Below are 12,022 nucleotides of genomic sequence, written 5' to 3'. Positions count from 1 at the left end.
TTCAAATGTATTTCTTTCTCTCCGTGTGTGCGTGTGCGTGTGTGTGTGTGCGTGCGTGCTTGCAGTACGACAGTGAAAGCATGTTCATACCGATGCCTGAGCAGAACCAGGACTTTGTGCCAGTGAACCAGGTGGGTTAATTACTGATCACTACTTTGTTTCCTTACTGTTAGCAAAACAAATGAAAGCTTGAATTAGTCTCTCTCTCTCTCTCTCTCTCTCTCTCTCTCTCTCTCTCTCTCTCTCTCTCTCTCTCTCACACACACACACACACACACACAACTATAAACAAGCACTAAACTACACTCATTAACCAGCACCATAAAAACTCAATAACAACAACCGGCAAAACAACCAATCAACAACCACAAAAATAAACTTGTGCTGAATACTGAATGTTTTTGTTTCTTTGGTGGATGTTCATGTGTTTATTTTTGTGGTTGTTGATTAAACTAAATCTGCATTTTATGCCTAATGTACAGGAGCTGCTAATGAAGAGGATTTGTCAGGTGTATGTGTGTCTCTGCGTTTTGTTTTGTTTTGACCTTTCACCTTTTTTGTGTCATGCTGTAGTTTCCAAGCCCCAAACAGACTGCAGCTCAATGGAAGAGAGAAACTCTTCCTCATCCAGACTCCCATCGACTGCCACACTGGGTAAATATTCATAATAAGTGTGTGTGTGTGTGTGTGTGTGTGTGTGTGTGTGTGTGTGTGTGTGTGTGTGTGTGTGTGACTTTATTGTTGTTTATTGTTAAATTAATTAACTTTTATTTAAGTGATCTGCCTGCCTGTAATCTCCTGACCAACACAGGTTTTCTCTGAAACAGTAGATCCTGGGTTTCCTGGGCTTTTTCCCAACCCTTGAATTCCTCCTACCAACCTTTTCCTTCTTCTACTCAGCCAGTCAGCCAATTCCAATCATGTCATTATCTGGGTTGGGCAAAGATACATCAAAATGCTTTTTTATTTATAAAATACCAAATATCTTAACTTTAAGTGTATCAAAATAAACTACAAAATACAGCAGCCAGACCAGATATCGAAATAAACTACTGTATTTTTTTCTATTTGAAAAATACTAAAATATACTTTTACAAGAGAAGCATGAAATTTCTTCACAAACCTTCCATCAATTTGATCTGTTCCTCAGCATTACACTCAGTTGAATTAGTAAACAATGTTTGATAGCAGCTGCTTTTCTCTGGTGGAGTCACACAATAAATCTGACATGTAGTTACCAGATCAAATATTCACATACAAACATCCCCATGATCTCAGAGATGAAGGTCAGTTTTAAAGTAACCAACAGTTTCATGTTGAACAAATCATAATTTAATTTTGATAACGAAGGGCTGATTTACATCAGTAACATCGACTCAATAACAAACAAGTCATTTTTTAGAAGACGACTGATGGCACCTGCAGCTTCTAACTAATTAATCATCTGATTGTAACTATAATATATTCTGTTTGGTTCATGCAGTGGTCTGCGAAATCATGATCCTACTAAACATCATTTAGGGCACAATATTCGCCAATCAAATATTTATTTATCGATCATCGGACGTCTGTTTGGAAGCTGCCAGCTGCAGGTTTCTTCACCACCTTCTTCCATATAGATCACTTTTCTGTTCTGATCTCAACAAGTTTAAGCAAAATACTGAGTAGGCACCAATCAGAGGCTGCATGTTTATGATGTCATCATGTAGAACTTCTTACAAAGTATTTAACAGTATTTTAAAAGCACAAAAATACTAAACACCAAAGTATTTTGATACACAATATGAAGCCGTTTTCATCAACTCTGTAAAATACCCACATCCCTGCTGATTATATACATCTGATTAATATAAATACATCATACATTTTAACTTTCTCTCATTTTCATCCTCTATTTCTTCTTTCTCCTCAGTCTCTCTTTACTCTCCTCCATCTCTTATTACTCTCATACCTCATCCGTCTTCCCTATTTCCCTTTTCTCTCATATCTGTTCTCCATCTTTCTCTCCTTTCTTTCTCCTCATCTCTGATTTCTCTTTTTCTCCTTCATCTCCTATTAATTACTATTATTTATCTTTCTCTCCTCATCTTGCTTTTTCTGCAAAGACCTAGGCTTCCTCAACCCTGGTTGGGTTTAAAAACCAGAGGCCAAACCACAGGCTTCCTACAGCCAACTTTGGGGTTCCTTTGCATCCTGACTCTGCCCACCCTGGGACTGACTCTGCTCACCCTGGGACTGACTCTGCCCACCTTGGGCTCCAGTTGTCTTAACAGATTTTCCATTGCAGGTTTTTTAGAGGATTAACATGTTTAATCAGATTTGATGTTGCTTTTAAATTATGAATTTCTCCATCATGTGATGCCTGTGTTCATGTTTGTAAACACATTGTGTCATTTCCTGTTGCGGAAACGTATCATTTCCTTTCACACACCTGTGCTTTCTTTCCTCACAGTGGTGGGTTTTTTTTGGTAATTATTATTTTTATTTTTTTTACACTTGTTTTTTTGTACTGCCAAATTCCTCACCAGCATTTGTTCATGTTTTTCAGTTTGTGGTATTTCTCAGCGTGTCTGCGTCTGTTTCTTTGATTTATTTATTACAAGAAAATCTTATGTTTGTCTGGTCAGCCCCCAAACACACACACACAGAATCAGTCTGATTGTCTGTTCAAGAGTTTAGATCTGAGTGTGTTTTGTTCGTCCATATCATTTCTCATCTGCTCAGAAAACCAACCTCTGAGATCAGCATCAACCTCTGAGTAATTTATGGAGATGTTCAGTCCTTCAGACTAACACAGTTTTACTTCTAGTCTCAACATTCCTTTTCAGCTTCATTTCTCTACTATCTTATTTATCTCTCCTTTATCTCTCTCTGGTATCAGAGCTACAGTTATACATGTAATAGTACAGAGTGGAAGAGTATACATTCGACTCTTCGTTTATTTTAACGCAGTGGTAAGAGGAAGTGGTGTATGACCCAGATAGGCTACACACACACACACACACACACACACACACACACACACACAGAAACACACAGAAACACACGTGCAGTTCTCATTGCTGCAACAGAGAAGCTATTGAACTCTCAATAATCTGATTGCATATGTGTCTGATCATATATTCATCTAATCATATACGCCTTATTATATACATCTGATTTTTCTCTCATCCACCCCATGTCTCTCATTTCTTTCTCCCCATTTCTTCTCTATCTCCTCTTTCTCTCTTTCACATTTCTATCCTCTGTCTCATTTCTCACAATTTTCTCAGTCTTCTTTTTTGAACCTCCCTGCTCCTGCCCTTTTTTGCTCTATCTTTCTCTCTCTATATTGTATTTTTTTCATGTAGCATTTTTCTCAGTTTTTTCCTTTTAAGTTTTTATTTATTTTCTTATTCAACACTGTGGGATGAATGAGGGATGAAAGCATCAGTTTTATCTGAAGGAAAGAAAAGAAAAGAGATAAAGATGAATTTATAGTTTTTTTTCTGCTCTTCTGCAGTAAGTTTGTGCAGTAACTGATGATCTGGTTGTAATGTTGATAAAAGTGCTGCTGAGAGACGCAACTCTTTATTTATTTACTTGGTTTGGCAGTAAACTCGTTCCTCTGAGGAATTACGGTGTGATGAGCGCCAACATTTTCACATCGACATCTGCCAGCACTAACACAATCAGGCATGCAAATGTCCGTCACGCGTTACACTGATTAGCGTATAACTCGAGTCCGAGCATGTCTTTTACCTCAGTTACACTACCTGCTACCCGACTGCTAACAGCTGTGTATTACCTACTACACTTGTTCTCTCTCTCTCTCTCTCTCTCTCTCTCTCTCTTTATCTCTCTAGCTTTCTCTATCTGCCTTTCTCTTTGTCATGCTCTGTCTCTCTCTATCTGTCTGTCTCTCTTTCTCAGTATTTGATGGCAATTAAAATGCTACATTATAACAGTTTAGTAAACAAGAACATCTACATTTGTTTATAATTATAATTAATTAAATGCTCACACAAGTAATGATCAGGTTTGGTGTGTGTGTGTTGCAGCAGTCTTACCCGGTTCCTGGCATCAGTGATGAGGACTTCAACATTCCTCCCATCACCCCTCCCTCTCTCACCCACCTGGTGGACCAGGAGTCCGGACCGTACCACCCGCTGTGCTCCCCTTCCCCTCACACGCTGCACCCATTCAGCATGCAGGGAATGGATCTGCCCAACATGACTGCCCCTGGACAGGACACCAGCCTTCTCGGAAACTCCTCTCTCTCAGTGGTATGTTCCATGCCCCCTTTCTGTCCTATAAACACACACACACACACACACACACACACACACACACACACACACACAAAACATAAAATTGCTTGTCATTTAACATTTGTGATCAACATTTGAACAGTTTACATTTTTAAAACAATTTTAAATAAAATGTCGGCTTGGTTGCATAATATATAAAATAATATTTTATTTAAATAATTTATTATAATATTTTATAAAATAGAATAAATTAAATTAATGTAATACACTTTATTATATTGATTAAATTAATAAAATAAATGTAATTTAAATAATAAAATTAAATAGTTTATTTGTTAGATATAATTTTTGTAATACGTGCACGTGTGTGTGTGTGTGTGTGTGTGTGTGTGTGTGTGTGTGTGTGTGTTACATTTAATATTAAATTTACCAAAGATATGATCTACTTAACTATTCTACTTATTTCAGCAAAGTGTCTTTATTTCTTTCATCTTTCATTCATTCACTCCCTCGATATGTGGAATTGTCAGGATTTTCTTATCCTTTTTCTATGATTGTTTTAAAGTTTTATAATAATAATAATAAAAAATACACTCTAGGTGCAAGGAGGAGACTAAACAAACTTACTATGTCTCTATGTTTTACTATGTCTCTATACAAATAAACCAATAAATAATGTGAAACATCAACTTTTATTACAAATAAATTCTTACATTATACTGTACCACCTACATTTATACTGTATTAATGCAAATACTGTCTGGAATATCAGCAACAAGAGCAACAATTTCATTTTAAATATACTTTTTTTTTTAAATAACCATCCTTTTTCAGGCTCTAAACAAAATGATTTACATTTTATATATTTCACTTTAATTACAAAGTTTTGGTTTGTTATTTTTAATTCACAGGTTTTTATTTTGACTTTAGACACACGATTTTCCCAAAAAAAAAGATAAAAATAGTTCTTAAGGTAAAATTGGGGAAATGCCCTTCACGCTGTAAAATACGACTCTACACGCTGAGTCATAGCGCACTCAGACCTCTCATTATACAACTCACTGATTTTCCCTTCATCACTTTATCTCTCTCATTTACAGTCAATACTTACAATTTAATTCACACTTATTCATGTAAAATTCATGCAACCAAAGCATAAGATAAAAAATGAAATTCAAGATAAACGAACACAAATGCACAATAATAAACAATTTATATTGATTTATATACAAAATTTAATTTATTTAAAATAAACAGCAGATAAACTAAGACAAACAAAGAACTCTAAATAAAGTTAAATTGACTGCTAATAATAATAACAAACCTACAAATATGTTTCTGTAGAACATTTTATTGATTTAAAATGCAGCTTAAAAAGTCCAAATAAAACTAAAAACATATAAATTGTTTATTATTAATTGTTTGTTGTTTACTGTAAAGTCATCTATTAATTTACAGTGCAGTTTTAGAATAAAGTATACTATTTTATTTTATATAGAACATTTTAATTACATTAATTTATTTAAAGTTAATGAGCCAAGAACCAAATAATAATAACAAATATATAGAATTGATAAATATATAACACATATCATTATTTTAGACTTTAACTTTACACTGTGATAAAGATCACACAAATATTAATAATTAATAATAATACTTTATTTACCTGCAGTTGCTCACAGTACAATAAAAGTAAATTAAGTCAAATTAAAAAATTATTTTTAACAAAACATACATATTAAGCTACATAATGTGTGTGTGTGTGTGTGTGTGTGTGTGTGTGTGTGTGTGTGTGTAAATAAAGAAATAACTAAAGAAGCAAAAGCAAGCCCACTAATAAATGATCAATGATATTTATTTATATACCACATTTCAAACAATTTAAAATGAAAATAAAAAATAAAATGGTAATAATAGTATAGTAAAATACTAAAAGATATCTGTCAAGTTAAAAAATAAAATAAATATAATTAGAATCTAAAAGATAAACTGTGATGATGTAAATGATTTAAAGCTCAGTGTATCACGTGACTGATGAGCTACTTTTCATTATATTTTAAAGCTCTGGCATGAAGAAGCTGATGTTGGATCTATGATGATCTCAGGTGTTAGTGTTATGCTATTTTATGAGTTGCGCAGTAGCTCCTGGTTGCTCATGTTAGTTCTCACTCTCCAGTGTTTTGTATTGATTTAATGATTTATGGTCACACTCTTGATGTCACCCAAATGAGGATGAGGTTCCCCTTTTGAGTCGGGTTCCTCTCAAGGTTTCTTCCTCATAACATCTAAGGGAGTTTTTTATTGGCGGTCGTCTCAGTCTTCATCATCAGGGATAAACACATCATTCCCTTTAATTCTGTAAAGCTGATTTAAGACAATGTCCATTGTGAAAGTTCTATTAACATGAACTTGAACTTATATCATGTATAGTAAAAAACAAAAGAGAGAAAACCTTTGCTCATTTTGTCATGTTGGTGATGAGTGTGTTCTAAAGTGAGAGGAGTGTGTTTATAAAAAGTAAACGTTCCTCACACATAGCAGGAGAAACTGCATTATTGCAGCATGTGACGGTATTAGTGCAGGAATTACCCTTTAAACACTAAAGACGAAATGTCGCGCATACGCCGTCCACTCATCACGTAATGAGTGAGTTCAGGAGAAACGAAACTTTATCAGTACACTCTCACACACACACACACACACACACACACACACACACACACACACACACACACATCTCTTATTTTATATCTTTGTGTGGTAGAGCTTGGTATCTGTCTATCAGCCCTTCTATCTAGAGGTCTGATTTCTTTCTTTCTTTCTCTCTGTCTGTCTATCTAAGTATCAGCCTTTCTGTGGATAATCTGTCTGTTTCTGTCTATCTATTGATGTCTGTCTGTTTGTTTTTTTTTCTCTTTGTCTGTCTGTCTAGAGGTCTTTCTTTCTCTGTCCCTATTTGTCCTGTTTGCCCTGTTTTCAAAACATATAAGAACATCTAACTTAGAAATATATACATTTCACTGCTTAATAATGATAATGATGATAATAAAGATGATCATGATGATAATAGAGATAGTGTTGAGAATGAGACGGTGAGTATTTGAACAGTTGAGTGTATTCTGCATGTCTGAGTAAATCTGTAGTTAAGGTAATGATCCACTCTGTAGTTTCACTGCTGGAGGATCCTGGAAGAACTTCATAGAGTACATCTACTGTACATCATCTCTGGACCTGCTGATTAAAACTAATCTCAAAATAATCTACTTCGTAATAATACATTTGATCTGAGCTTGCATGAACCAGGTGAAAAACTCCAACCAGACTGCGCTCTAAAGCACAGTGGAGACTGAGGCTGGGTTTCCTTAAGTCGTGTTAAGCTGGTGAGAAATTGCAGAAGAGTTTTTTTCTGTTGGATAATGACCCAAAAGCACCATCACCTATAAACCATATTAGAGCACTGTGGGATGGTGTGGGGAAGACTGTAGCAGATTTTCTCTGCTCTTGTGTGGTAGAACTAAAGGTTTTGTTGGTTGAAACATTGAGGAAACTTCCACCACAACTGGTACAGAGGTGAGGAGATCTTTAATGAAAACTTTTTTGAGATACTGTTCAGTTTCATCCGTGATCCTTATCTGAGTCCAACACACATCACAAAATATACAGAGAGATACATGGATGGATGGATAGAGATAAATAGATAGACAGCTAGACAAATGGATGGATGGATAGATGTATAGATAGACAGCTAGACAAATTAATGGATAGATGGATTGATGGTCAGCTGGAGAGATGGATGGATAGACAGACAGCTAGACAAATGGATGGATAGATAGACAGCTAGACAGATGGATGGATAGATGGACAGCTAGACAAATAAATGGATGGACGGACGGACGGACAGACAGATAGATAAGCAGTCAGACAGCTAGAGAGAGAGAGAGAGACCTACTGACCGACCTATTGATAATAAAAAAAAGCCAGATGTATAAATTGATAGATGGATGAATAAATACTGTAGATAGATTAACAGACAAAATATGCAGGTAGAGATAATGGGTAAACAGAGGGATAGACAGATTCAGAGAGGTATATATAAATGACACTTTCATAGGCACTGAATAAAAAATAAAATAAAGGACAAAGGATTGCGAGTTCGCACCTTCAGTGTGGTTATGATTACAGAAATGTCATAACATCTAAGGGAGTTTTTATTGGCGGTCGTCTCAGTCTTCATCATCAGGGATAAACACATCATTCCCTTTAATTCTGTAAAGCTGATTTAAGACAATGTCCATTGTGAAAGTTCTATTAACATGAACTTGAACTTATATCATGTATAGTAAAAACAAAGAGAAAACCTTTGCTCATTTTGTCATGTTGGTGATGAGTGTGTTCTAAAGTGAGAGGAGTGTGTTTATAAAAAGTAAACGTTCCTCACACATAGCAGGAGAAACTGCATTATTGCAGCATGTGACGGTATTAGTGCAGGAATTACCCTTTAAACACTAAAGACGAAATGTCGCGCATACGCCGTCCACTCATCACGTAATGAGTGAGTTCAGGAGAAACGAAACTTTATCAGTACACTCTCACACACACACACACACACACACACACACACACACACACACACACACACACATCTCTTATTTTATATCTTTGTGTGGTAGAGCTTGGTATCTGTCTATCAGCCCTTCTATCTAGAGGTCTGATTTCTTTCTTTCTTTCTCTCTGTCTGTCTATCTAAGTATCAGCCTTTCTGTGGATAATCTGTCTGTTTCTGTCTATCTATTGATGTCTGTCTGTTTGTTTTTTTTTCTCTTTGTCTGTCTGTCTAGAGGTCTTTCTTTCTCTGTCCCTATTTGTCCTGTTTGCCCTGTTTTCAAAACATATAAGAACATCTAACTTAGAAATATATACATTTCACTGCTTAATAATGATAATGATGATAATAAAGATGATCATGATGATAATAGAGATAGTGTTGAGAATGAGACGGTGAGTATTTGAACAGTTGAGTGTATTCTGCATGTCTGAGTAAATCTGTAGTTAAGGTAATGATCCACTCTGTAGTTTCACTGCTGGAGGATCCTGGAAGAACTTCATAGAGTACATCTACTGTACATCATCTCTGGACCTGCTGATTAAAACTAATCTCAAAATAATCTACTGTAATAATACATTTGATCTGAGCTTGCATGAACCAGGTGAAAACTCCAACCAGACTGCGCTCTAAAGCACAGTGGAGACTGAGGCTGGGTTTCCTTAAGTCGTGTTAAGCTGGTGAGAAATTGCAGAAGAGTTTTTTTCTGTTGGATAATGACCCAAAAGCACCATCACCTATAAACCATATTAGAGCACTGTGGGATGGTGTGGGGAAGACTGTAGCAGATTTTCTCTGCTCTTGTGTGGTAGAACTAAAGGTTTTGTTGGTTGAAACATTGAGGAAACTTCCACCACAACTGGTACAGAGGTGAGGAGATCTTTAATGAAAACTTTTTTGAGATACTGTTCAGTTTCATCCGTGATCCTTATCTGAGTCCAACACACATCACAAAATATACAGAGAGATACATGGATGGATGGATAGAGATAAATAGATAGACAGCTAGACAAATGGATGGATGGATAGATGTATAGATAGACAGCTAGACAAATTAATGGATAGATGGATTGATGGTCAGCTGGAGAGATGGATGGATAGACAGACAGCTAGACAAATGGATGGATAGATAGACAGCTAGACAGATGGATGGATAGATGGACAGCTAGACAAATAAATGGATGGACGGACGGACGGACAGACAGATAGATAAGCAGTCAGACAGCTAGAGAGAGAGAGAGAGAGACCTACTGACCGACCTATTGATAATAAAAAAAAAAAAGCCAGATGTATAAATTGATAGATGGATGAATAAATACTGTAGATAGATTAACAGACAAAATATGCAGGTAGAGATAATGGGTAAACAGAGGGATAGACAGATTCAGAGAGGTATATATAAATGACACTTTCATAGGCACTGAATAAAAATAAAATAAAGGACAAAGGATTGCGAGTTCGCACCTTCAGTGTGGTTATGATTACAGAAATGTCATAATATCGTTAAGGTGTTAGGAAAACATGAGCTTCAGCTTCTTTCACTCTGACTCGCATTCGAGTCTCTGACCCTGAGGTTTACCACACACACACACACACACACACACACACACACACACACACACACACACACTCAGCTAAATGAGTTTCATTTCTCCAGAAGTGATTTATAAGAGACCTTTCACACTGTGGTGAAGAACAAAATCCGGATAAACGTGAGATCAAGCATTTTTAATTGTTTTTTGAGAACTGGCATGTATCAGCTTCCTGTGGGATTCTCTGCAAAGTTTGATTGACACGTCATCTGTAAATATTTTAATCATGAGGATAATCTCAGCACTGTTATAAAGCATGGACTGGAGTAAGGAAACTCACACGGTTATTTCCCGCCTTAATTAAAATTCCAAACTTCAGATTTTTTTTACATCGTTTTTTTATTCGGTACCTCTGAATATCCTTTTCTGTATTTTGCTGTACTTTTTTGCGTTGGAGTTTCTTGAAAATGAAGTGAGCTGATCAGAAATAAACTCCTTAATGCATTGCTGGAATTTTTTTTCTTGATAATTATTGCTGTTACTGTAGCATTGACACCTCAGTAAAGTTTTATATCCAGTGTGCTTTCAGACATTTTTTAAATAAAATATTTTAATACATTTAATTATTAATAAAATTATTTTAATTTGAGGTTTACAGAAGACTGTCAAAAGTATTGGGAAACTTGGCTTTTTTTAAATTTATTTTTATGCCCATTAGTGGTTCCTCCCCAAACTGTTAGCACAAATTTGGAGGCACACAATATTACAGGACGTCTTTGGAAGAATTTTCCCCTCACTTGAACTAGGCGACCCAAAACCTGTTCCAGCATGACGCAAAAACCTGTTCCAGCATGACGCAAAAGCGAGCTCTATGAAAAGTCATTAATTGACATCCAACACCCCCCACCACACACACACACACACACACACACACACACACACCCACACCATAGTCTCTGGCGAATATTACACTTTTAAACATAATAATAGGATAACGGTTTCTCAGGTGCAACACCGCAACACTCCTCGTCACAACTCAACGCTGTATTAAACCCCTGATCATTACATATCAGTGTCCTCTTCTCATTTCTGCCACAGAAACGTAACTCACTGCTGTAGCTCTGTAGAATTCTGTCTATCAGGCTGCTGCAAATAACACTGTTGTGTTTACGAAGACAAAAACATTATTTTAAACAATAGTGCGATTTTAAACACTTAACACTGGAGTGTGAGTATCTTTAATCCGTTGTGTGTGTGTGTGTGTGTGTGTGTGTGTGTGTGTGTGTGTGCGCACACGCATGAACACATCAGCAACACACACTCAGTAAGACTGAGAGTGAGATTATGAGTAAATTCTCTCTCAATATTCTGCTCAATATCACACTGTTACTGCAATTTAGAAATTTCCCCACTGTGGGACACATAATGGTAAATCTTAATTTCAAAGGAGTCTGATAATGAAGCTGTCTCTGTCTTTTCTCTCGGTTTGTCTGTCTGTCTGTTTCTCTGACTGGTTCTGTCTATATCTATCTCTGTTTCTCTGTTTATCTTAAATTCAATTAATTTCAATTCATGTTTATTTGTATTGCACTTTTCAAATCAATAAAATCAAATTCAATTATATTTGTCACATT

At 35.9% G+C, this 12,022-nt stretch overlaps 1 protein-coding gene across 4 annotated transcripts in view; it reads left to right on the top strand.

Moving 5' to 3' along the window:
* The window catches only part of tox (thymocyte selection-associated high mobility group box), a 52,695-nt gene that overhangs the window by 18,170 nt on the left and 22,503 nt on the right, over nucleotides 1-12,022 (top strand). For 3 of the 4 annotated variants that reach the window (XM_046862926.1, XM_046862928.1, XM_046862929.1), the window contains 3 exons: nucleotides 66-131; nucleotides 574-654; nucleotides 4,041-4,265. In XM_046862926.1, coding sequence (XP_046718882.1) covers nucleotides 66-131; nucleotides 574-654; nucleotides 4,041-4,265 — 372 coding nt within the window. The remainder of the gene's footprint in view (nucleotides 1-65; nucleotides 132-573; nucleotides 655-4,040; nucleotides 4,266-12,022) is intronic. The other variant, XM_046862927.1, reaches the window with a different exon arrangement.

The sequence above is a fragment of the Silurus meridionalis genome, chromosome 12 (genome assembly GCF_014805685.1).
Source record: "Silurus meridionalis isolate SWU-2019-XX chromosome 12, ASM1480568v1, whole genome shotgun sequence".
Lineage (NCBI taxonomy): Eukaryota > Metazoa > Chordata > Actinopteri > Siluriformes > Siluridae > Silurus > Silurus meridionalis.
Note: the sequence above shows the minus strand (reverse complement) of the source record. Positions and strands in the feature narration are given on the sequence as shown.